Consider the following 26,523-nt stretch of genomic DNA (forward strand, 5'->3'; position numbering starts at 1 on the left):
AAAGCACAGACGTCCTCGTTGGAAAAAAAAAAACCTTCACTCCGGTGCTTTTTACTGGAAGTAGAAAATAATCTAAACCGTTGATCTCAATGGATCCAAGGGTTTAGATCTATTTCTACTACCATCTCATATAACGGTAGTAGAATCGTGGAAGGGTAATATTGTCTAGGAAAAAATATTTGTGGAGAGGTATAATTGTAATTATGCAGTAATTGTGGAAAGGCCAAGAAAGAAATAGTAAAAGTCTAAAAATGGATTGAAAAGGATAAGACTGGCATTACAATTAATCAATCTTAACCCACAGCATCACATGGGTAGGGGGTAAAAGATGGGTAAATAAACCAACTGTAAGAACAAACCAAGAGAGAACTGTCTCTGAACAAATGCTCCTAAATTTAGCAACTTGTCAGGACACAAACTACAAGAACAGAAATAGAAAGAACAGTCTCATCCATCAGTGCAGCCATTGGACAGCATTGCGACGCTGCTTTCTCTGCCCATAAAAGGAATTGAACCCCACACCCCCCCTCCTACTCTTCCTCCTCCTCCCTCCTCGCCGGAGCTTGGCTGAGCTTGAGCTGAGCTGAGCTGATCGGCGGCGGCAATGGCGGGCGGCGCGATGGTCCAGACGGTGGGTGGCAAGACGTACCCGGGGAAGATGACCGCGTTCGTGTTCTTCACCTGCCTCGTCGCCTCCTCCGGCGGCCTCATCTTCGGCTACGACATCGGCATCTCCGGCGGCGTCACCTCCATGGACTCCTTCCTCAGCGAGTTCTTCCCGTCGGTGTACGCGCAGGCGAAGGCGAGCAAGGACACCAACCAGTACTGCAAGTTCGACAGCCAGCTGCTGACGCTCTTCACCTCGTCGCTGTACCTGGCGGCGCTGGCGACGTCGTTCGTGGCGGCGTGGGTCACCCGGGTGTTCGGCCGGAAGTGGTCCATGTTCTGCGGCGGCGTCACCTTCCTCGCCGGCTCGGCGCTCAACGGCGCCGCCACCGACGTCATGATGCTCATCCTCGGCCGCATCCTCCTCGGCATCGGCGTCGGCTTCGCCAACCAGTCCGTGCCGCTCTACCTGTCGGAGATGGCGCCGGCGAACCTCCGCGGGATGCTCAACATCGGCTTCCAGCTCATGACCACCATCGGCATCCTCTCCGCCAACCTCATCAACTACGCGACGTCGAGCATCGAGGGCGGGTGGGGGTGGCGCATCGGCCTCGGCCTCGCCGGCGTGCCCGCGCTCATCATCACGCTCGGCGCGCTCGTCCTCCCGGACACCCCAAACTCCCTCATCGCCCGCGGCTACGCCGGCGACGCCAAGCGCGTCCTCGTCAAGATCCGCGGCACGGACGACGTCCACGACGAGTACGACGACATGGTAGCGGCAAGCGAAGAAGCCGCCTCGATCGAGCACCCATGGCGGAACATCCTCCATCGCAAGTACCGCCCGCAGCTCACCATCGCCATCCTCATCCCGTGCTTCCAACAGCTCACCGGCATCAACGTGATCATGTTCTACGCGCCGGTGCTCTTCCTCACCATCGGCTTCGCCGGCGACGCGTCGCTCATGTCCGCCGTGATCACGGGCCTCGTCAACATGTTCGCCACCGTCGTCTCGATCATCTCCGTGGACCGCCTCGGCCGCCGCGTGCTGTTCCTCCAGGGCGGCACGCAGATGTTCATCTCCCAGGTGGTGGTCGGGACGCTGATCGCGCTCCAGTTCGGCGTCGCGGGCGTCGGCGAGATGTCGCGGTCGTACGCCATCTTGCTCGTGCTGTTCATCTGCATGTACGTGGCCGGGTTCGCGTGGTCGTGGGGGCCCCTGGGGTGGCTGGTGCCGAGCGAGGTGTTCGCGCTGGAGATCAGGTCGGCGGGGCAGAGCATCGCGGTGTGCGTCAACATGATGCTGACGTTCGTCATCGGGCAGGCGTTCCTCACCATGCTGTGCCACCTCAAGTTCGGCCTCTTCTACTTCTTCGCCGGGTGGATGCTGGTCATGACCACCTTCGTCGCGCTCTTCCTGCCGGAGACGAAGGGGGTGCCCATCGAGGAGATGAACCACGTCTGGAGCCGGCACTGGTTCTGGGGCAGCTACGTCACCGCCCACGACGTCGCCGGCGCCGGCGCCGGAGGAGGAGGAAACCGCAGAAGCCACAACGTCTAGCTCTTACATATACTATTACCGTTTACGAGTTACGCGAGAGAGAGAGAATTAATGGGTAGGTTGTGTAATTAGGTAATGCAAGAATTAATTAAACCAATTAATTTCAAGGGACAGGTTTTTAATTAATTAATTAATTCGGGGAGGGGGGAGCTTTAGAATTTGGTCGGGGCAGGTTAATTTCAGGGTATTTGTTGTATAGATTTTGAATTTTATAGGTGTTTTCTTTTTATGAAATTCTTATGTAGTAAATTCTTTGGAGAGCGCTACAAATATCGCATGGTGTTGCCGCGCATGTAGAGTACTGTTTCTCTAACCAATAAAAAATGTTTCAACAAAAATGTATCAGTTATGTGTATCTTGAAAATAAAAAATGTTTCGTTACTCTTGAGAAATGTTTCATCGATCGGGTTAAACAGTTTTAACTATAGATGCAACACTTGAAAACTACTTATTGCAACACAAAGAAAACAATACGTGGAATATCCAATAAAAAAAATACAATGAAGCATTATACCACAACCTGGTGAAACAAAAGCAAATAATGGATTGCAATTATCGCTGAACTCCAAGAGAAAAAAAAAACAACAAACTTTGCCTTCTTCTTCTGCCCCAGCCATCCCTCAGAACTCACATGTAGTTCTTGTCGGTGAGATCCTCGACTGTAGCTAGAGGGCATTGTGCCGGGCCTCGTCGTACCTCCGATGACAACCAGCCACCACCATCGCTCCCATATCCTTCTGCATCTCCTTCTCTTGTTCGTGGTATTGTTAGGCGTCCATCACTTCCTTTCTCTCCACGTTTGCCGCCACCGGCGCCGCTGCCGTGGCCTCTTTTAAAAAACAGAGTTACACCTGCGCAAATATTTGTTAGTCCTAGGATTTGAGTAGTAGGTAACATGAGTTGGGATAAACAGACACTAGCTACTCGGTTTGAAGTTTTTTATTTTATTTTTTTGAAAAATAAATTTCAGTGAGCATTCCTTGTGGTATATATTATGGTAACTTCCATTGAAATACATATTATTTTGGACAAACTTTTTAAAAGCTAAAAGTGTCAATATGTTCTAATCAAGGCTAAAGGCATGCTTGGCACAACTCCAGTTCTAGCTCCACATCTCTTGGAGTTGAGCTGGAGCCAAGCCAAACAGTTTCAACTCTACATAAAATGGGAGTGGAGCTAGGCGGAGTGCTATCACAAAATGAAACTAGAGATGTGGAGCTGGGTTTAGACTGCTCCACAACTCCACTCCAGGCGCAACTCCTGAATAACCCGTTTGATAGAGCTCCAACTCCTAAATTTAACTTTAGGAGTTGGGTCTGTTTGGTAGAGCTTCAACTCCTAAATTTAGCTTCAGGGGTTGAATCTGAGTGGAGTTATATGAAGCTGTCTAAATCTAGCTCCACCTCTTTAATTCATTTTGTGATAGCGCACCACCCAGCTCCACTCTTATATTAGGTGGAGCTAAAACTGTTTGGCTGGGCTTCAGCTCCAAGAGAGGTGGAGTTGGAGTTGGAGCTGTGCCAAACAGGCCCTAAACCTAGCTACACATCTCTAGTTCATTTTGTGAGAGCACTCCACCCAACTCCGCTCTCATTTTAGGTGAAGCTGAAACTGTTTGGCTGAGAGCTGGAGTTGTGTCAAACATGCCCTATATTATGTAGAGTAGATTTATTTTGAAAAATACTTAGGTGTTCCATCCGAATTCATGAATTTTACATGATTTTTTAACAAGTTAGTCCAATTGTAAAAAGAATGATAAATTCCTCCCTTGCAAAAAAGGTAAAACACAATACTTAAGCAGTTCATTTCATTAGCTATCCTACTAATACCAAAGATTTGAGAAGTAGTGAAACAAACACTCCCTATTTTTTTTCTTTATGTTCTGTTTTTTCAAGGACTTATTAATTTTATTTGGGAGGATCTTTTTCCAAATTTTGATAATTCCCACTCACCTAGCCCACATTCTTCTTTTTTTTTAAAAAAAAAGAAGAATATAACAGTCCACAAACCCAGTTCCATCTCTACCAAGAATCAGACAAGCCATTAAATATTTATTTCCTCGCCCTCAGTTTTATATTACAATATGCTTTGATGTTTTTCCATAGTCAAATTTATTTAAGTTAAGCAACTTTATAAGAAAACATAGCAGCGTTTTTAATACCAAACAAATATACTATGAAAATATATTAAATGTTAAGTTTAATGAAACTAATTTGATGTTATAAGTGTTGCTTAATTTCTCCATAGATTTGGTCAAACTTTGTAGGAGTTTAACCATGAAAAAAGGGTAAAAATATCTTATTAACTACTTTAAAAACAAACATAGTTGCTCTCCTTCTAAAAAACCGCTCCCTCTTCTTCAAGGAACCGTATCCTCTGACATTACACAGCAATGTCACCGCGTGACATTCCTTCGATCCACACCATCCATTCTAAATCAACGGCCACAGACTAATTGGCATCTAACTAATCAAAATAACTAGCAGATCATGTAGGTATATGTACTTAATAGGTGGGAAGGATTTTTTTTTGTTAGCACTAAAGCAGTCTCTTCATCTTTGAAGATTCAGAATTGCCCCGTTTTGACGGAGGATGGCAGCACAAAATTGATGCACAGGGATTCACTTCCTCCAGGATAATGTGCTAATCGCTACATCTAACAAGTAAGTGAAACATAATTATCATCATATGTCGATTCTTCCATCGGTCAACGATGTTTGCCTCTTGAAAATGCAATATCTGATCTAGGGACACTACACAATCTACTAATTAGTTTGGTTGATTGCATGTCAAATAATCTACGGCCGTTGATTTATAATGGATGGTGTGGATTGAAGGAATGTCACACCGTAACATTACTGTGTAAATGTCAGAGGATATGGTTCCCTCCTTCAAAAATGGATTGGGATTCGGTGACATTCCCCCGTGACATTCTCGGTGACGTTGAGTCACTGACATGGGTGACACGGAGAATGTCAGTGACTCAACGTCACTGAGAATGTCACGGAGGTATGTCACCGAATCCCAATCCTTCAAATACCGCCCCAAAATAATCTCTTAGATCCCGTTATACAACTGTAACGTACGCACATATATAAATGGTCTATCTGATTTTTGATAAAAATATGTCAAATGGTAATTATAGTATAAATTTAGTATATATATATATATATAACTAGTGTAATTACATCTGTAATTTAGGAACTTATATTATAAATACTTTAAAACTATATATGTAATTTAGAAATTTATATCATAATAAATACAACTAATTTAGTGACTTAAGTAAACACATACTACAAATTTTCAATGAAAAATATGACGACACAGTTATTAGCAAATCTGTAATAAAAATGCGAAAACGAGACGGGCCGCATGGGCCATCAACCATCATCTCGTCCAGCCAACCGGCCCAGTCCAGCAATTCCACTCCCCCACCACCGCCATCCTCCCCCCCGCCGCCTCCACCCGCCGGCGTCCACCTCCATCTCCTCCTCCATCACCGCCACCGCCGCCATCCATACGGGCTCTCCCGCTCGGCTCGGCTACTCCACCACCGGCAACGCTCCCCGTGCCGCATCCATCCCCCCCCCTCCAAGCTTCCAGTCGCAGGAGAGAAGGCGGCCGCCGGAGTAGGCACACGCAACAAGCAGGTAAGCTACCTCGTGCTCGATCGTTCGGCTTGCCCTTTTAGCCTTGGGATTCGTCTGGATTTGGGATCTAGATCGAATCGTTTCTCGGCTTGTGCACTACGGTTTTTGCGAGCAATTTTGAATTTGGTGCGCGACCGATTCCGCCTCTAACCCTTGTTCACCTCGTAGCTTCCAGTAGGTTTCCCTCACCGGCGGCGGCGGCGGCGGAGGCGGCGAGAAGCCGGCCATGGCGACGAAGCAGCAGGACGCTTCGACGTCCGGCGCGGCCATGTCCATGAAGGAGTACCTCAAGAGGTACCAATCCGACGACGCGCAGGGCAAGGCCAAGAAGAAGAAGAAGAAGAAGCCCAAGCCCGCGGCCGCCGTGGGCGGAGGTGTGCTTATCGTCGACGAGGACCCCACGTGGCACAAGCCCGTCCAGATCGAGGAGGAGCCCGCGTCGTCCGGTACGCGATAGCCTTCAAACCCTAGCTTTGATTTCCCCCCGTGGTTTGGTCTTGTTCTTCGATCTGGCGTGCAGCGTGCTGGATTTGATTGGAATTGTGATTGGTTGGTTGCAGGGGATGAGAGACCGTTGGTGGACGAGGACATCGAGGTCAAGCGGATGCGCCGCCTGGAGGCGATTCGCGCGGCGCGGCCGTACAATGCTATCGCTGAGGACGGAAGCGGGTGGGTCACCGTGGCCGCCCCCGAGGACTCCGATGGTGGTTTAACCGGTCGCCGCCGCAGAAATGACACGCCCTCACCGGAGCGCGGGGGTGCTGGAAGGAAGGATCTGTCTCCTCCGCGGCGGAGGCAGCGGCAGGATACGCCCTCGCCGGACCCGAGAGATGCTGCGGGTAAGGATCTGTCGCCGCCGAGGCAGAGGCGAAGGCGGCAAGACACGCCGTCACCAAAGGGTAGTGAGGTAGCTGGGGGGCATGATGATTTGTCACCACCGCGGAAGTCTAGGCAGCAACGAGACCCCTCTCCTCCACGCAGGCTCTCTCGCCATGACTCCAAGGAATCCCAGGACATTTCACCACCACGAAGGCGTACCAGGCATGACTCAGAGGAGCCACAGGACCTCTCTCCACCACGCCGGAAGGGGCGGCATGATTCTGAAGAACCCAAAGACCTCTTGCCACCATGGAGGCGCGTGAGGCATGATTCTGAGGAACCCAAAGACCTCTCGCCACCACGGAGGCGCACGAGACATGATTCAGAAGAGCCCGAAGACCTCTCTCCCCCACGCAGACGGACGCGGCACGACTCTCATGAACCCAAGGACAAATTGCCACCACTGAAAAGGCAGGCTTTGGGTGATGGGGACATTTCACCTCCAAGGAAGGGTAGGAAGGAAGTGGCTCCGAAGGAGGTGAGGAAAGCTGGGTTGATGACAGCAGAGGAAGTTAAAGAGGACATCAGGAAGATTAAGGAGGATGAGAGGCTCAAGTGAGTAGTACTTCACATCTTGCAGCAAAGATGCTTACTCCTTTTGGTCAGATTTGTAATAATGTTTATGTTTCATCTGGATAGGTTTGCTGCACAGGATCCCTCAGTGATTGGGAAAGGGGCAAAAGCAGTATTCCGAGATAAACAAGGTATGCACTACACACAGCTTATTTCTGCTGTTTTTTCAGTTATTTACTTATATACCCATGCTACTTTTTGTGCTAACAGCACTTTCTGATGCTTTCCAGGAAAACGAATAAGTGAAGAAGATATGAGGAAGGCAAAGGAAGACACGAAACCAAAGGTAAATAAATGCTTTTGAATTATGAGAATTCAATTGTTTTCTGTTTAAATGTTCTATGGCTCATGGAAGTTCAAATATGCTTCGGGTTGAACAGAATCAACAGATATAGATTAGCGGACATGTTTTGTGCAAATTATTTACCCAGACATTGCTTTGATCGGGAGAATTTTGTTGCAAAACTATAGAAATTATTCTCTAAGGGACCTGTTGTTTCCTACATTTTCGAGCACCTCATATGCATTTTTTTTTGGATAAGAAACAACATTTGTTCCTTTTGTCGCTATGTTCTATGCACAAGTTTTACCATGGAGCTGTCAGAATAGAAGATTTACAACGTGTGGGGTCCCTAAAGATACAGGAGCTAAGAAATATCAACAGCTACCACCAAGTACTAATAAACATTACAGCAAAGAATGCCTTATTACTGCCATTAAACTTTCTCACTGGTTGTCACTGTCTTCTATCCAAAAGAATGCTCTATTTAAATTTGTCTTTACAATTTTGTTATCAGCAGGGTTAAAAGATTACCATAGAAAATGGGAAGTTTTTTTTTTTTTTTTTTGGGGTGGGGGTGGGGGGGGGGGGTGTTCTCTATGGGCATTTGATTCATACTGCAAGCTTGTCCAGACAAATCCATGAAAGATAATAGTTGGACTTGGGAGAAATATATGATTATTTTTATCAGAATCAGATCACTTTTTGCAGAAGTAGCATGGAACAGATTGCATCAAATGATGATTGAATTATTCCTTCTTCATGACTCCTTTGGACTCTTTTCAACATATGATCTCTGTATTGGGTGCTGCCATTTGTAGCTAATGACTGATGTTCTACATGGTTGCAGGAAATACATATAGAATGGGGTAAAGGGTTGGTGCAGAAGCGAGAAGCTGAGGCTAGATTACAGGAGCTTGAATCTGAAAAGAGTAAGCCATTTGCACGGACAAGGTATTTAATACAAGTTTTGTTGCCTTAATATTCAGATTTTGCCTACTCGATAGCGTTGTTCTTGCTTAATTGCCTTGAACAAACTAGTGATGTTGAGTTGAAAATCTCCCTCCCTCTCCTCACTGTATCTCTGTGTGTGTGTGTGTGTGTGTGTGTGTGTGTTTATTAAATATGTTTATTTCTTTGTCAACTGTGAAGGTGTGGAAACATTCATTGCAAATATTTATAATTTGAACTTGTTTTGCATGTAGGGATGATCCTGAGCTCGACACCATGCTAAAAAACAGAATCCGGTGGGGTGATCCTATGGCTCATCTTGTCAAGGTAGCTGCCACTTTTGATTTTGAGTGGTTCAGTTGAACCCTTGAACACCTTCACCTGGCTAATTGCTGATTTATGTGTACATATGTTGCAGAGGAATGATACAGACCTCCTTCTGGAGGACTTGGGAGATGATGAAAAGATGAAAGAATCTGGCTTCATTGTTCCCCAAAATATACCTAGTCACAGCTGGCTGAAGCGTGGTGTAGATCCTCCTCCAAACCGCTACGGCATAAAGCCTGGTCGTCATTGGGACGGAGTGGATCGCAGCAATGGTATGTGCTTTCCAAATTCATTCCCAATTTTCTTTTCTTGTTATTTAACATCATGTTGCTTGGAATGACAAAAAGATTAGCTTACCGTTTACTCCCTCCATTCCAAATTGATCTACATATTTCATAGGTACACCAAGACCAAGAAAAACTAATAACTCACTCATACTATATTTACTCTAGCAACAAACTCGATGCATGTACCATCCCCACTATTTCCTAGCCAATAGTAAATCAAGATATTGCATGTGGGTTATAAATACTTATGTGCATAGATGCATGCATCAATGTCCATTTACTCCAATGCACAAATAACGAATAGATTTAATGAATGAACACAAATATGATGATCAATTAGGAATAATCTAAAAAAAAACTATATGTAGATCAATTTGGAATGGAGGGAGTATCACACAATGGATAAGTCAACAACTGCAGTGACAACCTGATAAAAAACTGTTGAAATAATGCGGATTAACAGTGAAGCTGTTTGTTACGGTCTCTTTTTTTATCTTATTGAATAGACCCAGCAGAATGTCCATTATCCAATTTCAAGCAAGATATATTTTTCTCTACCCTAATATTCAAAACCAGAGGGTTGTGTCTGCAAACGATTGGGTGGACCTGGTTTTATAATAGGGGGGAAGGCTGCGCAAGGGAATAGAAACTTGAAACATGTTCACGTTCTCTTTTCTTGGTCCATCATGTCCTCGCAGTTTCACTATGTTCTCTGGTAGATTGGTACTATACATGAATTTGGACAACTTGTGCAACTTTCTGGCCAATATTAGTGGTTCAGGCATCAGATTGTGTCCATTAGAAGTTTGTTTTGCATCTTGTAGTCTGGTCTCTTATCACTTACAAAGCATTCCCGTGATTTCACAGGATTTGAGAAGGATATGTTTAAGCTGAAGAACGAGAAGCAAGCAACGGAGCAAGAGGCCTACCTTTGGTCTGTCGCAGATATGTGAGCATAGCTGTTCTTCAAAGAAGCCAAGGTAGCTTGTGTGCCTTGTTAAACGAAGTAGTATACTGTAAAATGCTTGGAAGGAAGGAAGCACGGCCTCTCGGCGTAGCACAGCGTGCTTGAAAACTCAAATGTAGAATCAAACTTGTTGTGCATTGGTTGAAATCTTTTTGGCATTTTTCTCTTTGCCACTCTTAAAAACATTTTGTAACATCGATGAACATCTTTACTCGGAATTAGAAGCTGATCTTTTATAGAAAAAATAGTTCTGAAATATGTTTCTAGTCATGTTTAATTACAGAGATACAGTTTTCATTAACCTGATTGTGGATGGCCTGCATTCTTCTGGTCAGCTTTTGCAGTCAAGCAGACGGCAAATACACAAATTTGGCAAAGACAATGTGGAAAATGTTGAAGCATATTTGTAACCACCACAATGACTTCTCTGGATGCAAACAAAGCCAAACAATCTGTAAAGAACAGCAATTGAAGGTAATTAAACCGTTTGTGTTAGAAACGGACGCGCATTAATCATGCAACCAACAAATTGCCCCTGGTATCCTGGAAACCATGGCCTGCAGCCACTGGTTTTATCATAGCTACATACAGGCCTGCCAGTCTCCCACAACTTTGCTCCTTATCCACTCAATTAATCCAATCCAGGAGTCTGAATCATTGATTAAAAAAAGGGTCATGGTTATTCCAACCATGTGGCTGGGAACTAATTAAGAAAGCCAACATGCAACAAGTTTCCAGGATGCATGCATCATATCAGGCGATTTCTTATAGTTCATTACTCACTCAGATTCTTAATAACTGACAATTTTAACTTCTCCATGTGAAATTTGACCATTAACTGCCCTTATATTGTTAGATCAAAGTGAAGAAAAGTTTTATATTTATATTTTGGGCATACCCACTTTAAGAACATGGTATCATTTCCAGTATTTGAAGTACTTAAAAATTTAAAAGTGAATAGTATTTTTTTTTAAAAAAAAACATAAACTGATTTTAAAACATAAACTGAGATACTACCTCAGCAAATCAGCATATAGTATATAAGCAAAGTGGGAATACATCCAGTTTTACAGAGAGGTCCCTTGAGAATGAGCAAATTACACATAAGTTCTGAAAAATGCAAAGGATTCAACAACGAGAAGAAAAAGCAATCAGGTCCTTGACTTTGCATCTCTTGCAACTGCAACAGCCAGAACTCAGATAACAACGATAGGAGCAGAAAAACCATGGCAAGCGGCAAAAGATGAAACCCAGTTGCGAACCCAAATGGGACCTCCGAAGGATGGAGGTTAAAGCAACCTAGACAAGTAGAGATACACTTCAGTTGCCCTTTTAAACCATCGTCGTAGTCGAGGAAGAAGACCGTCGCTAGAGCAGGAGGGTCGCCGGAGAAGGAACAGGTGGCTGACGCAGGAGTTGAACTGACTCATTCCCATATGCCTTGTTTGAGCTAACAAGCCTCTTATTTAAGCTCACCTTTAGGTCTTGTTGGAGAATAACAATAGTAGCGAAGACCACCACCAACATCGCCCAAAGAGGTCCGAAGGAAGAGGTTCATCGATGGCTTGACGACGACCTCGAGCTGATCATGAAAAGGGAAACTAAAGGATTAACCTGAAAACAAGATGAACCCGATAAAATCTAAAACTAACCCTACTAGTGGATGAGAGTTGGACCCCCTCCCACCTCACTGACGACCGGAAAGTCGCTGAAGATGGAAGGGAAGGGGTCAGACAAGGAGGAACGCGTGTTGATCAAAAGTGAATAGTGCCCAATATCTTTATTATAAAACTGAAGAAGTATTACTGCCTCCTTACCTATAATATACTTATAAGATTTGATAAATCTCTTATACCCAAATCTAGAAAGCATTGCACATTCCTACTCTGAACCTGTGACCGTTGTGCAGGATGAAAGCAGGGCAGGATGGCACCCACGCGGCGCCGGCCATGGAATCTTTAGTGTTTGACAGCATGTGGTTTAAGTCCAACAACATAGATTAGTAAAACTAATTTTGGACGGCTGCAGTTAACCAAGTGTCGGTCGGTGGCTCTGTCTCGTGGACCAATCATTTCATTAGCATAACAGGCGATTTATGTCTGATCCGTGAGTCCTTTTAGCAGTCCAGACTCTAGGGTGACAGTACAATACGGAGTTAACTGGTAAAAATGGAAAAGGATACAAAATATTTCTACGATTTATTGTCCAGATGTTGTCTAACTCGAAGAAAACAAAATATAGTGTAAGGCTTACATTTTCAGCATTAGCAAAATAACTTATAACAATAGATTTAAGCAATACGGTATAAGAAACTTTTTTTTTGAGAAAATATATTTTTAAAGACGTGGAGTAAATAATCCGGTGAAGTGTTTCAGTGACAAAAGGGGCGAAAAATGCCGTTCTCTATAGAAAAAAACGTAAGGGGAGAAAAAAAACTCAGAAAATAATTATACAATCAATCAAATACTGAAATTTAAAATTGGTATGCCCTGTTTATGATTTGTGCACCTGAAAAACAAACAAAAAAACAGAAGCATAGCGCCAAATTTAGCAGATGAGATGAGTGACATAAGCAGATATCTCCAGCCTCCAGTTTCTTCAGAAAAACGGCAAAAACCATCGCCTCCCCGCCTCCTGTTTCGCCCACGAAAACTCTATATAAACTCCACTCTTCTTGCACTTCTCAATCCAATTCCATCTCGATCATCTCCTCAGCTACTACTGCTTCATCGAATCGTCGAAGCATCAACAGCTATAGATCAAGTTCGAGAGGTTGATTCAGAGAGGCATTGCAAATTAGCAATGGCGAGCGCGGCGGCGGCGGTGGCGGCGAAGGCGTGGTGGACGGCGGCGATGAGCGTGGGCGCGGTGGAGGGGCTCAAGGACCAGTCGGGCCTCTGCCGCTGGAACTACGCGCTCCGGTCGCTGCACGGCGCCGCCATGGACACCCTGATGCTGCAGGTGCATGGCGGCGCCGGCGCCTCCTCGCCGGCGGCGGCGATGGCGGCGGAGAGGCCGGAGGAGGAGGGGATGAGGAGGGTGATGTACCTCAGCTGCTGCTGGGGCCCTAGCTAAGATTGTCATTTAGATTGATACTATCCTGCTTCTTTTGCTGCTTGATTTCGTAGGTAGTTTTGAACTTTTGATTACTTGGGAATCTGAAGCTGGCTTTGCAAGCATCAAGATGCTGATTAAGTGATTCGTGTCTGTAAATGTTCCACGATGATGATGATGATGATGATAAATTGAGTCGCAAATTGAAAGGAAACAAAAAAAAATATTCCTCTCATGTCGTGAATTTTAATTTAGTATATATCCTTGCTGAGATGAGAGAAGCGTTAAATCTCCAAAACTACTGCTGTTTTTTTTTTTTGGCATATTTAAACTGTGATCTCTGCTTGGGTCGAAATGAGAATGGTGGAACGGCATTTGAAAGAAAAATTTGTTTTGTTAGGAGATAGTAATAAATACTTCCTCCGTTTTACAATGTAAGTCATTCTAGTATTTTTCTATATTTATATTGATGTTAATGAATCTATATATATATATATATATTTATGTCTAGATTCATTAATATCAATATAAATGTGAGAAATGTTAGAATGACTTACATTATGAAACGAAGAGAGTAACATTTAAGTTTCTACTACAATATTTTGCCACTTACTCTTAATATAAAGATAGCAATACTTTTGCATATTAAAAAAAAAATATTTTGCCACTTACTACAAAGTAAGTATCCAAATTAAAGCCTCTTGTTTATACCACCTCATTATCCAAAAGAATTTTATCGGCTGCTCCGTCTCGTTTCAGTCTTTCAAAGTAGTAAAATGCATTTATTTAATGGATCGGCCATAATTATGGCGATAGATTTTTTCCACAAACGCAGTCGAATTTTCAACCTTAGGATTGGCATGAAGATTCGTGCTCACGGGGCATCAGCACACACGCTTTGCTGTATTGGTTCTGACACGGCGTAGATGCATACTGATATGCTTTTTAAACTTTGTTGTTGTTGTAAATTATATATTTATATAAATTTACATAATAGTTACACCTCACTAATACACTATTTACATATGTAATTTTAGGATTTACATATGTAATTTTAAGACTTACATATATAATTTTGGGGCTTACATTGTAAATACACTAAAATTACATATGTAATTTAGTGACTTACAATGTAAACACATGCCGACTATATTTTGTGAAAAATATGACGCCATAAATATAGCTAGTCCCTTTATTTAATAGGAAACATAGCACTGATTATCTCGTTTAATGATTTCTTGAGCAATAAGCATTTCTTCCATTTATACATATTCTTGTCCAGCAAGTTGCAGGATGCGATCGACTGCATAAATCACCATGACCTTCAATTCAGAGATTTTTTTTTTGTATCACCATCCAAAAACATTACACATTGGAGTGGTGAATCCATCTCAGAATAAAAATTCAGTAAGTCCTCTGATCATTTTGCTGCTCGATCTTCTACTCCTCCCCTCTAATCTTTCAGCTCAAAAAACACAGGAAAAAAAAAGATTCAGCCTTTCAGATCAAACACTCAAAAAACAAAAAATATTCAGCCTTTCAGATCAAAAACCAAAAAAGTTTCAGTGTTTCAGCTCAAAAAACACAGGAAAAAAGAAGATTCAGCCTTTCAGATCAGAAACTAAAAAAGTTTCAGTCTTTCAGATGCAGTGGAAGCAGGAGAAGATAGATTTGGCGAGGTGAGCAAGCAGCATAAATCTCTGAATATCTGATCAGCAATCAATCTCCCAGATACAGAGCGGGATGAGCCTGGCCTACGTGAGCAGGCTGTGCGCCAGGGCGGTGCAGGCCGCCGTGCGGGCGGAGCAGCCGGCCACGACGCGCCGCCGGCCGCCGCACGCCGGGCGGCCGCCACCTCCCTCCTCCGGCGGTGGATCGCCGGCCGAGGTGGCGCCGGCGGCGAAGTCGGTGGCGGAGGAGAAGGCGAGGAGGTTGAGGAGGAGGGCGGAGAAGGACGAGAAGGTGATGCATCTCGTCTGCTGGGGACCAAGCTAGTGCAAAACCTGAAGAATGCTTAGTTTCAGTTATTTCTGCATATGCAGTTTCTGAAGATCAATTTTCCTTTTCTTGCCTCTGCGATTAAAAACTACAGAGCTTGGTTGTGGCCAGGAAGACCAGGATTAGTTTTAGACTGTGTTTATGTAGATCCTGGGAATTTTGTTTAATTACATGTATATATGTTGGGCTGTTGGCCAGATTAGTGCAGAGATCTGAAGAATGTTCAGACAGTTCTGCATATGCACTTGTCCAGTTCAAGCAGAAGGTAGATTCTTGAAAGATTGGCTGCAAAAATAATCCGAGATTTAGTATTTAAAACAAGGCAATCTTTAGTCGCAACTCGCAAATGTGATGTGTTGACTGCTATTCCCTGATCTTACATTTTACTGATCAATACTACATATATTTTATTGTCAGGTTATAACATGCTGCACTTCAAGGCTTCAAGCTGAGCAAACTCAGTTTCAAAGCAGCATAGTTGTTCTGGCAAGCCACAATCCGCATTTTTTGGACTTCTGTTCCTGTAAATCCTACCACAGCTTTTGGTGAAATGTATGTAAATCCTACTAGAATTTTTGGTGAAATGTATGTATGCATGCTGGCCAAGCTAGTGGAGTCTGGAGAGCCCTGAAGAATGTTCAGTTCTGCTTCTGCTTGTGCATATGCACTTGTGCTGCAGTTTCTGAAGAAAGGTAGATCCTTGAAACATTGGATACAGCCATTAGTCGATCTATGATTTCGAATAAAAGATCCTTGAAACTTCTTTTGTCGTTTGAAAAGTTAAAAGCGCGCCACAGTTCAAGCACATCAAACTCAGGTTCTGAGTTTCGCAAAATTTGTCAATGAAACACATCATATTTTCAGGCAAGAACTGGAGATGAAAAAACTAAAAACCTTCACATCACATGCTTTTTCCGTTGGCAAAAATATTCACGTCTTTGATCCATGGAGATCGAGGAAGGCAGGAAGAAAGAAATCAAGAAAACAAAAATCACAAGCAAAGCCCAAGAAAATGGACATGGAAATGGATGTGGCCTCAGGAGTTTGGGCCCCAGAAGGAGATGAACATGAACGCCCGCAGCGACTCCTCCTCCCTCTTCCTCCTCCTCCTCCGATCATCCTCCTCCTCCTCCGCCGCATTCGCCGCCCTCATCGCCTGCCTCGACGACAGCGAGCCCCCCGCCGCAGCCGCCGCCCTATCCTTCGCGTTCCACGTCGTGGCGGCGCCTCCGTCTCGCGTTTTCCCTGCCGGCGCCGGCGCCGGCGATGGAGCCACCCGAGCGCCGCCCACGCGACCCGCCAACCTCACGCTCATCGCCGCCGCCGCTAAGCTCTTCGCATTTCTCGGTGAAGTGAAGGGAGAGGAAGGGGCCGCGGTTGCCGTACTTGTAGGCGGCGCGGTGCGGTGGGCGGCGCCGCTGGTTACGCCGGCGAAACGGCGGGCCAAAGCTCAAACCTGCCCGCGGTTTTCTCCCCACGCCGCTAGCTGACGTGGCCCAAATGAATGGCCCAGATTTTCTGGAAATTGTCACCCTCATTGTTTGGCTGAATTTTTTTGAAATATTACTATCTTAATGGAAAATCGCAAAAATGGTGGCCGTTGGAGATTTTTCAAAGAGTAAATTGCACCCACAGTACAACAACTTGGTAGGTGAGTGCGATATAGTGCAAGAACTTGAGAATTAAACGTACGAATGCAACACTTCACAAGTAGGTGCATTTTAGTAAAAGAACTTGACAATTTAGTATTTTGGTGCATCAACTAAGCTAAGCATATGCTAGGTGAGTTTTTCTCACGATATCAATATGCCATTACATAGCAATCATACGGATATTACCTTGTAATATTGAATTTTATCTTTAAGAATTATACTGCATATCCAATTTATAACCAATTACCTTTAAGAATTTTTGTTTTCTTCACATTCCTAAATCTCAACCGAAATATAATAATTTCTACATCTAGTTTAATTGACTTTTAGTTATTAGTTATTAGAATAAAAATATAAATATGCTTATATACAAATCCACGCTAGTATATTATCAAAATAAGAACTTAAAAATTGAATATGCATAAAAAAGTGCTCCAAATAATTAAGTTGTCGCATAACTTCTTAACTTATTGTATCAAAATCGTACATATCTTGCAAGTTGTTGCATTTATGCAATCACTTATAAAGTTTTTTTAGCTAAACTGCACATACCTGCGAAGTTGATGCACTAGAACGCTCGTTTCTCTAGTTCTTGCACCAAATTGCACCCACCTGCCAAGTTGATACACCGTGGGTGCAATTTACTCTTTTTCAAAATAGGGGCCTATCGAAGTGCGGTAGTTCGACAGGACCCTATCGAACGGCCGTGTAGCAACAGGCGGGTGCTCTCGAACGGCGGGAGGTTGACAGAACCAATTTAACCACGGGAATTCGACTGGGCCCACAGTGGGCTTTCGAAATGTGGCTTCGTAAAGTGGATCGATACGGCGAGAGTAACTTCCATTGGTGCAAGGATAACACAACCTGAGATGACCACACAATTATTCAAGCATTGATGGAGTATGAGCGCCAAGTGTAGTCAAACTTACACTGGAGATCCAATCCATTATGTCTACCTGAATGGTTTGAGCATCCAAAATGCGGTTGTAGAGATCGCTGCCAAATTGCTACATCCTTTTCACAAGAGACATTTGGAAGGTGATATTCCGTCTGTCCCAACATAGACAACAACTTAGTTGTATGTCATTGCTTAATTTTTTATTTTCATTTTTGCTCGCGTTTCCATAATGCAATACATATCCCATTCTATAATTTGATTTATTCCTCAGGAGAACCCAAGGATGTGTGGATTCACTTTGTAGATCGACATGGTCAACCCGACGTATGATGGCGGAAGAGTAACTGAAGCTAAAACGCAAGTAGGGATAGGAGAATAAAGGAGCACGAAGTTGCGGCAAAGCCATGAAACCAAAAATGGCAATGAAAATAATAAAGAATTTGTATATAAACAATACCTCATTAATCCAAATATTTTAAGAAACAAATAAAAACTACAACTAGCAAAGAACAATAAAAACTACCGCAGTTCGACAGGCCCCTATTTTAGTGAAAAATCTTCGATGACCACCATTTTTGCGATTTTTCATTAAAATAATAATATTTCCCAAAAAAATTCTTGTTTCTCTTACTCGTATGATTAATATTCGAATCGCTTAATATCAAATAAAAAAAATCATTTCTGAGTAAAGTTTCTTTATATATGTTATTAGCAATTAAAAGCAGATAGTGTAAAATAAACTACAATGAAAAAACAAAAAACAAAATTCAAAATTGAGTTCTAAAATTTAAATTTTGGCTTATAACTTACTCCCTCCATCCCAAATTATAGGGCGTCATCTTTTTATGGAAAATTAAACTCAGTAATTTTTTTACTAATAATAATATAAACCATATATATGCTAAGTATTATGCGTGTTATATCACTAAATTCACATTTCAATGTACTTTCATGTGATAGTAACTTCATATTTGTTAAAAACATAACATGAAATAAATGGATTGTCAAAGTATGTTACTGAATATCGTGTAAAAAAATATAGGCCTTATACATTGGAACCGGGGGGGGGGGGATATAAACATAAGCATGAGTCATTATCTTCTCACCACATTTGAATTTGAACACATTTCAAATGGTACACAAATATACAATCTAGAAAAATAAATATCAACAGTTTAATAACTTTATTTTCTTCCCAAAATAACACAAATTTCTGCTGAACAATAAACAAGAAATCAGAAATGTTACCAACTTGGGTTCTACTATAGATGTTCCAAACCTATGGTCTATACATTCCAAATTTTGCAGTGAACGAATTACTAAATTCCACTCTTATAATGTTGAAGGAATCGAAGACAAAAATCACTTTACTGAAGAAGATTATGAACATCAAGAATGCAACCTAGAAAAGATACCAATTCTGAGTTCAGCTGAGGTGAGCAATGTCAACCTCGTCAGGGATCTTGAATGTATCTGCGGCACCAAACTTCCTCCTGCCATCCTCCCACTCATCTTCGTCCTCCATGCTGTCCTTGTCGTCGTCGTTGTTGCCATGGCCGCTGTGTTGTGCGTGGGAGGATTGGTCGTCATGGACGCTCTTCGACTTGCAGGGCTCGTTGGCAAGCATGGTGACCTGACCAAGGTGGGAGATCTCCACAACAACGGTGTCGTCATCTTTTGGGAGGGGCTGCTTCCATGGCTCCCCATCGATCCTCATGAAGGTGTGCTCTGCTGCGCCTTTGTGGAACTCGAAACGGATCCTTTGGGCCTGATTTTGAAGGATGTCCACATAAGCTTGAATGGAGAGGACTATACTAGTTCTAGTTCTTGACGTAGAAAATTATGACTACGGCACAATGGGGAAGAAGTGGTTTTCAGTTCTGGGATGTCAAATGGACAAAATGGAAGCACTTTTACATATACTTCATACCTGCGCAAGGCGGGTACCATGTCCATTTGGGGCCAGCAAGACAAGTCCGTGCCAGGCATCACGGAATCCAACAACCTCAATAAGTCTATCATCGACAAAAGGTGCCGTCAGCTCCCTCTGTAGATTTTGTTTTTTCAAGACAGAGGTTTGATTATTAGTTCCTCTGAAGATTTCCAGTAAATAATCTGTGAATAGCTACAATGCGAAATTCACGTGTTGAATGACAAGCGTAGTGCATGTAAACTCACCTCTTCTACTTTCCTTGTGCCAGGTGTGCCCCAAGGATTCAGACCTCCAGAGAAACTAGGCAGGTTGAGACAGACGATTGATCGAATGCTGCAAGAGGCAGTAGTACACAGGTCACAACTTTGCTCATAGATTATGGTAGCATCCTCCATCAACAAGCAGAACATAAATCAGAAATGTTGCCAACATGTGCAAGCAAGAAATCCAAGGAACATATTGTAACTTGCAAGGAAGCAAAACTGAAACAGTATATCCGAGTTTTTCTTCTCTTCTGTTTTCTTTTCTTTTCGATTCAGTTCTTTTTACAGCTTTCAAAGTAATGTATACTGCTTCCAATCTTAATAGAAAAGATACGCAAGCCTTTTGCGTATCCCAAAAAAGAAACAGTATAAGCAAAATATTCCAAGTGCAAATGAGAAGCTTTCTTGTATCATATCATACTAGTAGGCTCAAATAACAGTACACGGGGGAAAAAATAATTCATAGTACAACAAAAGGAATGAACAATGTTTACCTGTGGTGAATGTTAAGTTCTTGCCAGTGGCTACCGGCTCTTTTCATGATTTTCACACTTGCAAGTTGAGCAATATTCCTGGAAATGAAGCACTCAACCTTACAACCAAAACGAAAAGAAGGAAACAACTTGAACGCACACAAATTGATTACACCAAATTTCAAATTTAACATTGCCAAGTACAGGTTTAAGCTTTGACAATAAATTTTGTGGACTGAATCTATAAACTGCAAGGATGGTGCTAATATGAAGGAACAAAAAAGGGCACAAATGAATTGATTGGTGTAGTTTGTAAATGCAATGTACATTGAACACCCCCAAAAATGCTGGAGTGGGTATACTCCCTATAACTTCTCTCTCCACATTACTCACAGATATTTATAGGAGTTAGGTGGTATAATATTAAATTAGAGACACCTTGACTGCAAAGATAACACAATACAAGTATACAACTAGCACAACAGGTATACCATGAAATATGTTAATGATAAATCAACAAGCTACCTTGAAGATGGATGACTTAAAGAAGCACAAAACCATCCTTGTTTAAGTCCAACCTTAGCATATGTACCCTGTATAGATTAAATGGATTAACACCTGGCAAAGTTAAGTCATTCAGCCAGATTGAAATTGACTAGAGGGACATTTATCTAAATCAATATAGAAGTAAATTTCACATATTTACAGGTATATTAGCTATCAAGGATTACATATTTAGGAATCAATTTGACAGAACTAGAGATGTAAGTGCAATATTTTGTAACAACTACAGTTAAGAATTCCAGTAACATGCAATGGGTATTGGTCCCATTCGACACTTCCTCACTTCTCATAGCTCATAAAAGTTCTGTATAGTAAGATCCCACAGGAAGACATAAGAAATGGGTGTTGAGCACATAGAGAATCTAAATAAGGTCAATTGTACGTCTCAAGTCTCTGCCTGCCAAATAAAGAGGCAGTTCAGTTGGAACAATTTTAAACTTACGAGTAATTCAGAATCTGCAGCACAGCGAAACAGTACAAAAGAAATCATCACAATGCACAATAATAAGAATATAATATACCTGATTTGTCAGCTGGTTTTTGAATTTCTCTGGATTTTTCTTCCTTTCAGAATGAAATCCGTAAGAAATTTCTGCATCCATACCTGCAAAGATCATCACGTATGAAAATTTGAATTTCTGAGTCATTGAATCAATATATGCTCTAGGTTCTTGAAGAAACTTGGGATCTTTTTTCCAAATATAATAAACTACGACAGTAGTGATCATGAGTCCCACAGTACTTGCCGTACATGGAACCAGCAGGTGCCTGCATCTTCATAGCACAAACTAGCATGCAACATCAAGTTCCACGGTAAACTAGAAACCAAACCATCAGACTGTTTAGGGTCCATAACTGGAAGTGGCCATGAACAGACAAAGCCTTACCCATACTAAAGTAATTCCAAAATCCTCCACGGAATGTGTGGTAACCTTCCTGAAGGGGAAAAAAAAAGACCAATTGAGGAAATGAATTAAATTCAATGCCACTTGGGTCTTGACATATAACAATTTTCGTCAACAAGAAACATAGTAACTTAGAAAAACTGGACAGATTGTCTTACCATATTGAGGGAATCACTACTTGACACACGGTGAAATGCATGTAATGAATGAGGCAACTCTAAGGGGGCGATTGGATCACATGGACCTTCCTTTGTAGCTCGCATCCTCAACATGATATGCCAGCTGAAACATTCATGTGCACATTACATTGTAGTCTTCTGTTGTGTTTGAATGAGGTATAAAAGGGAAATCATGTTTTAGACTGGGAGGAAGGACAAACAGATTTGAAGAGGTAATTATTCAACTACTTAAGGTTCATTAAAAGAGTTCAGTATTGATTGATTGCAAGTTTGGGGGTTTATGGCAAATATTAAATAAGTTAATCAGCCGCTTAACCCTTATGAGCAGGATCAAGGCAAAAGTCAAAGCTTAAAGTAAAGTGATATCTTTATGGCATTACCTATCAATTTTCATCTCTTTTGCATGCCTCACTAGCCCAAGGAATGATTTTACTGACTCTTGGTCAGTACAAGGATTCTTCTTTCCCTGCGATGTTTAATTCAGCAAAAGTATACAAGACCATGATCAGGAACAGGTTAAAGTTCAGGCAAGAATCATTTAAAAGATCATTTAACACAGAACAACTTATACATAATGGACTCTAGTTTAAGTACATCACTTTTGCCACCTCCCTTCAAAAACTAATTGACACAAGAAGATGATTTGTTAAGTACACATTAATTTCTGACCACTTACCCATCCAAATGAAAATGGAAGGTTGTTTCCGGTTCCCAGAGGCACAGTAGCAATTGGAGGAGGGTGTGAAAGCTTGAGATCACTGACTACCCCAAGCAGCCAGCTTGCCGTACCATCGCCACCTGCAACCTAATTGAAACCTCTTTTAAGTCAACAGAAATGGAAATGGAAAGCCAAAGAGACTTCCTACTCTGCAAATCTGCATAATATAACCTCAAAGCATCATCACTCACAATTATTCTGAGAGTTCTCCAAATTTGAACAGCAAGAATGTCTCCATCCATCTTGAGCTTCTCAAGGTTGACATTCAAACGGTGCAACACTTTATCCGGAGCCTCTTCGGAGACATCGAAAACCTGAAAAGAACACAGCAGCCATCAACAACTGATATAACAAAAGCCACATTCCTTTCCTGACGCCACAAGGCAAGAAAGGAAATCACATTTCCAAACACGCAGACGATATACCTGCGCTTCACCGAGAAGTTCACGGTAGGTTTTGATCAGGCTGCTCCCGAGCTGACCACCAGATCCAGAATTGATGAACACCAGCACGGGGCACGGGGGCGCATGATCAAGAAGCACCCGCTGCGCATCCGGCCTCAGGATGTAATCCGGAATGCGGTAATCCGTCAGCGGCCCGCATGGCTTGGATGATGAACCCACCACAGTATCCATCTCCCCTTCCATCCTGCTCCTGCAAATCGATTATGACACTTCAATTCCCCTAAAAAGAACACCACAACAAATGCCACCACCACAAATTCAATTCCTTCTCCTGAGATGATTCAGGCCAAGAAACAGTCGAATCCAACACACCAAACCCACAAACACCCGTGTCGATTTGTCTCGCAACAGATCATAAATCGCAGGAGGCCATGGATGAAAGGGAAAAATTCGAACTTATCATCCACAAGAGAAGATAAAAAAAGAAACCGCCTTTGGATCGTTACCCAGGACTGGAAAAGGAACTACCTTTCTCGGCCGGTGGCGCGGGCGCCAGTGTCAGATCGCCGGCGGCGGCGGAGGGAGGCCGCTGTCGCCGGGAAATGGGTGGCTCGCGAGCAGAGGCGGAGGCGGGAGGCCGCGCGGGGATGAGGGAAGAAGAAGAGAGAGAAGGAGAAGTGTTCGCTCTTCTCCGCAGGATGAGGCGCGAGTGATTAATAATTAGAGGCAACCCATGTAATTAGTGTTAATCTAATAGTACTCAATTAAACCCTTGTAATTAGTGTTAATCGTTTTGATTCTTTTAAAGTCAAACTTAAAAGAAGTTTGATCAAGTACAAATAACCGAATAGACATGCAACCATAGCAATTGCTCCTAGTAAGCGAATAGACACACTGCTTAGATATGATCAATTTGAGAATAACTCAAAATTCTTGTAGGATAATCAAAATGAGATGAAGGAAGTACTAATTAACTAAACCCATTTAATTAGAATAGTTCGTTTTGATTTTTTTAAGTCAAATTTCAAGAATTAATACCATTAAAACCAACAATTAATATATTTGAATAATAGATTTGTTTTCTGTCGAAAATATCGCTATACTTTTTATAAATCTAATTAAACTTAAAAATATACTTAGTAGAAAAATCAAGCTACTTATATAATATAAAACAGAGGGAGGATGAAATTATTTGCTGCAATTGCTGGCCAGATATGAGACGAAATATGGGCCGTTGGATTGCGCGGATTAGTGGCTAAATCCGTGGATGGACGGCACATGTTGGGTCAACCCAAGTCTGGGCTGGACTTAGAATCATATAGCAATTTGGTACAGATATTGCTATCTGAAACAGTATTGATGATAAAATTATAAATTTATTTATTGCATAATGTCACATCAGATGGGTATGTGCTGTTATGAGAATGTCAAGTGGCTTGAATAGTTGAATGAGGCTTAAAGGCTGTCGCCTTTTCGCATCTGAAGCGAAGTTGATTGGAAGATAGAATTTTGCTAATTATTCTGCTGGAGTAGTGCAAAGTAGTAGTTCACTTAATTAATTGTACAAATCTAGCTACTTTTGTCTCTAAGATTGGGGATGTATCTGGTACATTGATGGTCTAGACAGTGTGTTCTAGGCAGGTAACTATAGAACTCCCTCCGTACCATAATATAGGATTTTGAGTTTTTGTTTGCACTGTTTGACCGCTCGTCTTATTCAAAAAATTTTAGAATTATTATTTATTTTTTTTTGACTTACTTTATTATCCAAAGTATTTGAAGCACAACTTTTTATTTTTTATATTTTCATAAATTTTTTGAATAAGACGAGTGGTCAAACTCTATAGGTAAAAACTCAAAATCCCTTATATTATGAAATTTTTTTAATAAGACGAGTGGTCAAACTCTATAAATAAAAATTCAAAATCCTAATATTATGAGACGGAGGGAGTAGTCCACAGCAAATAGGGTAATTTAGATACATGGACGCATTGCACGTATGGTCTTGTCTCTTGTACAGTAGGTTGATCATTTTGAAAGGTCAAACTTTGTCTAATCAGGCTGAAACTTTGACAGCTTCATAGTGTGGTTCATATTTTATTCTAGAAGTTTCACGTAGGGTCTATTCATGTAACTATCAAAATGAACATTTTCACAATTTCGGTACGTTAATAATATTATCAAATTTTTGTAGGATAGGCTAAATATGTTGTTGTTAAAAATCTTTAGTCATTACCAGTATTTTAGTAACAAACTAAATGCATCCATGTATCTATCAATTTTATCAAAAGAGATGGTATGGTTTAAAATGACACCAATCTAAACAGGCTTATAGTTTTGACTTTGATACTATGTACTTTTATAAATTTTGACAATTTGACCCTTTGCAAAAACTATTTTTACAAATGAACCGTTGCCAAAACTTATTTCAAATCTGACCATTTTGCTCAACGCCAAATCGTGTGGCGCTAAACTTAGACACCTCAGCGCCAAATAGCATGGCGCTGAATGTACGTTGGCACGCTGACTTAGTCTCCCATTCGCCGTGGCACGGCATTCAGCGCCAGCTGACGTGGCGCTGAGGTGTCTAAGTTCAGCGCCACATGATTTGGCATTGAGCAAAAGGGTCAGATTTGAAATAAGTTTAGACAGCGGTTCATTTGTAAAAATAGTTTTTGCAAAGAGTCAAATTGTCAAAATTTGTGATGTACTTTTGCCATCGTCGGTATGAGATGTTAATTACCAGTTTACCACTGTATTTCAAAATCATATTGTCTTGTTTGTTTAATCCCTCCCATAGAGAAATCGAGGGGGATTTGAAGGGAATTTAATCCACACGTATTGTGATGTGAAATTATTCCTTCTCAATACTCTTCAATCCCTCTATCTTAGGGATTAGACGAACAAATCTTACCTGAGAACCAACGGAAACAAACATAACCTTTCTATTTTCTTAGGGATACTTAGGTGACAAGATAAAATACAGATATATAAAAAACCAACAGAATGCATATAGGCACATAAGTAACTTTTTAAAAATCCATAACCTCTCTGTTTTAGCTAATTCTACCTGCCTTTCGTTGAGAATCATCTATCTTTGATGGTTAGCTAAGTTTGTAATTGAAAAATAATTGATTATGCTGCTATCGATGTAATTTCTAGTAGCTATAGAGAAGACTATATATATTACATCTATTACTTTTGCAAACCACATCTCCGCAACTTGTATTTCTACTTGTCTCGAAATTAGTACATTTCAAAACTAAGTTATGTGTAACAGTTATGCAGCCAAAGCATGCCACCGTATGTTTGTTATGAATATGACATGTCGTTAATGTAACTAGTACTTAGATAATACACTTTCAAATGTCGTTAATATCGTATTATTCTTTTGTTTATTT

General features: G+C 41.9%; 3 protein-coding genes and 2 long non-coding RNA genes across 7 annotated transcripts; 3 read left to right on the forward strand and 2 right to left on the reverse strand.

The window, feature by feature from the left end:
- Positions 1 to 532: 532 nt before the first annotated feature.
- LOC4344808 (sugar transport protein MST5-like) lies at positions 533 to 2,590 on the forward strand. The gene has a single exon (NM_001422455.1). It carries the CDS (start codon positions 605 to 607, stop codon positions 2,162 to 2,164), a length of 1,560 nt encoding a protein of 519 aa, NP_001409384.1. The 5' UTR covers positions 533 to 604; the 3' UTR covers positions 2,165 to 2,590.
- A 3,050-nt stretch (positions 2,591 to 5,640) lies between these two features.
- On the forward strand, positions 5,641 to 10,337 carry LOC4344809 (uncharacterized). 2 transcript variants are annotated; one of them, XM_015792630.3, is made up of 9 exons: positions 5,641 to 5,817; positions 5,986 to 6,263; positions 6,378 to 7,251; positions 7,336 to 7,400; positions 7,500 to 7,555; positions 8,400 to 8,503; positions 8,755 to 8,827; positions 8,919 to 9,099; positions 9,982 to 10,337. In XM_015792630.3, exons 2-9 carry the CDS (start codon positions 6,044 to 6,046, stop codon positions 10,065 to 10,067), a joined length of 1,659 nt encoding a protein of 552 aa, XP_015648116.1. In that variant the 5' UTR covers positions 5,641 to 5,817; positions 5,986 to 6,043; the 3' UTR covers positions 10,068 to 10,337. The 2 variants fall into 2 exon arrangements, with proteins under 2 accessions (XP_015648116.1, XP_015648117.1); XM_015792631.3 differs by having other exon boundaries at positions 5,993 to 6,263.
- Positions 10,338 to 11,099: 762 nt separating this feature from the next.
- Positions 11,100 to 11,837, reverse strand: LOC136351318 (uncharacterized). Of its 2 annotated transcripts, none has more exons than XR_010734326.1 (2): positions 11,768 to 11,837; positions 11,100 to 11,663 (listed from the first exon to the last, which is right to left on the reverse strand). It is a non-coding gene; the product is annotated as an uncharacterized lncRNA (long non-coding RNA). The 2 variants fall into 2 exon arrangements; XR_010734327.1 differs by having other exon boundaries at positions 11,734 to 11,837.
- A 3,019-nt stretch (positions 11,838 to 14,856) lies between these two features.
- Positions 14,857 to 15,896, forward strand: LOC136351283 (uncharacterized). The gene is made up of 2 exons (XR_010734251.1): positions 14,857 to 15,097; positions 15,551 to 15,896. It is a non-coding gene; the product is annotated as an uncharacterized lncRNA (long non-coding RNA).
- Positions 15,897 to 18,836: 2,940 nt separating this feature from the next.
- Positions 18,837 to 23,771, reverse strand: LOC4344812 (diacylglycerol kinase 1-like). Its single transcript, XM_015792632.2, has 13 exons — positions 23,651 to 23,771; positions 23,144 to 23,372; positions 22,910 to 23,032; positions 22,677 to 22,805; positions 22,381 to 22,466; positions 21,980 to 22,103; positions 21,804 to 21,852; positions 21,438 to 21,520; positions 20,878 to 20,945; positions 20,374 to 20,451; positions 19,862 to 19,949; positions 19,614 to 19,730; positions 18,837 to 19,451 (listed from the first exon to the last, which is right to left on the reverse strand). The coding sequence occupies exons 2-13, from the start codon at positions 23,363 to 23,365 to the stop codon at positions 19,110 to 19,112; spliced, it is 1,509 nt and encodes a 502-aa protein (XP_015648118.1). The 5' UTR covers positions 23,366 to 23,372; positions 23,651 to 23,771; the 3' UTR covers positions 18,837 to 19,109.
- Positions 23,772 to 26,523: the final 2,752 nt, after the last annotated feature.

Source organism: Oryza sativa, chromosome 8 (assembly GCF_034140825.1).
Source record: "Oryza sativa Japonica Group chromosome 8, ASM3414082v1".
Classification (NCBI taxonomy): domain Eukaryota; kingdom Viridiplantae; phylum Streptophyta; class Magnoliopsida; order Poales; family Poaceae; genus Oryza; species Oryza sativa.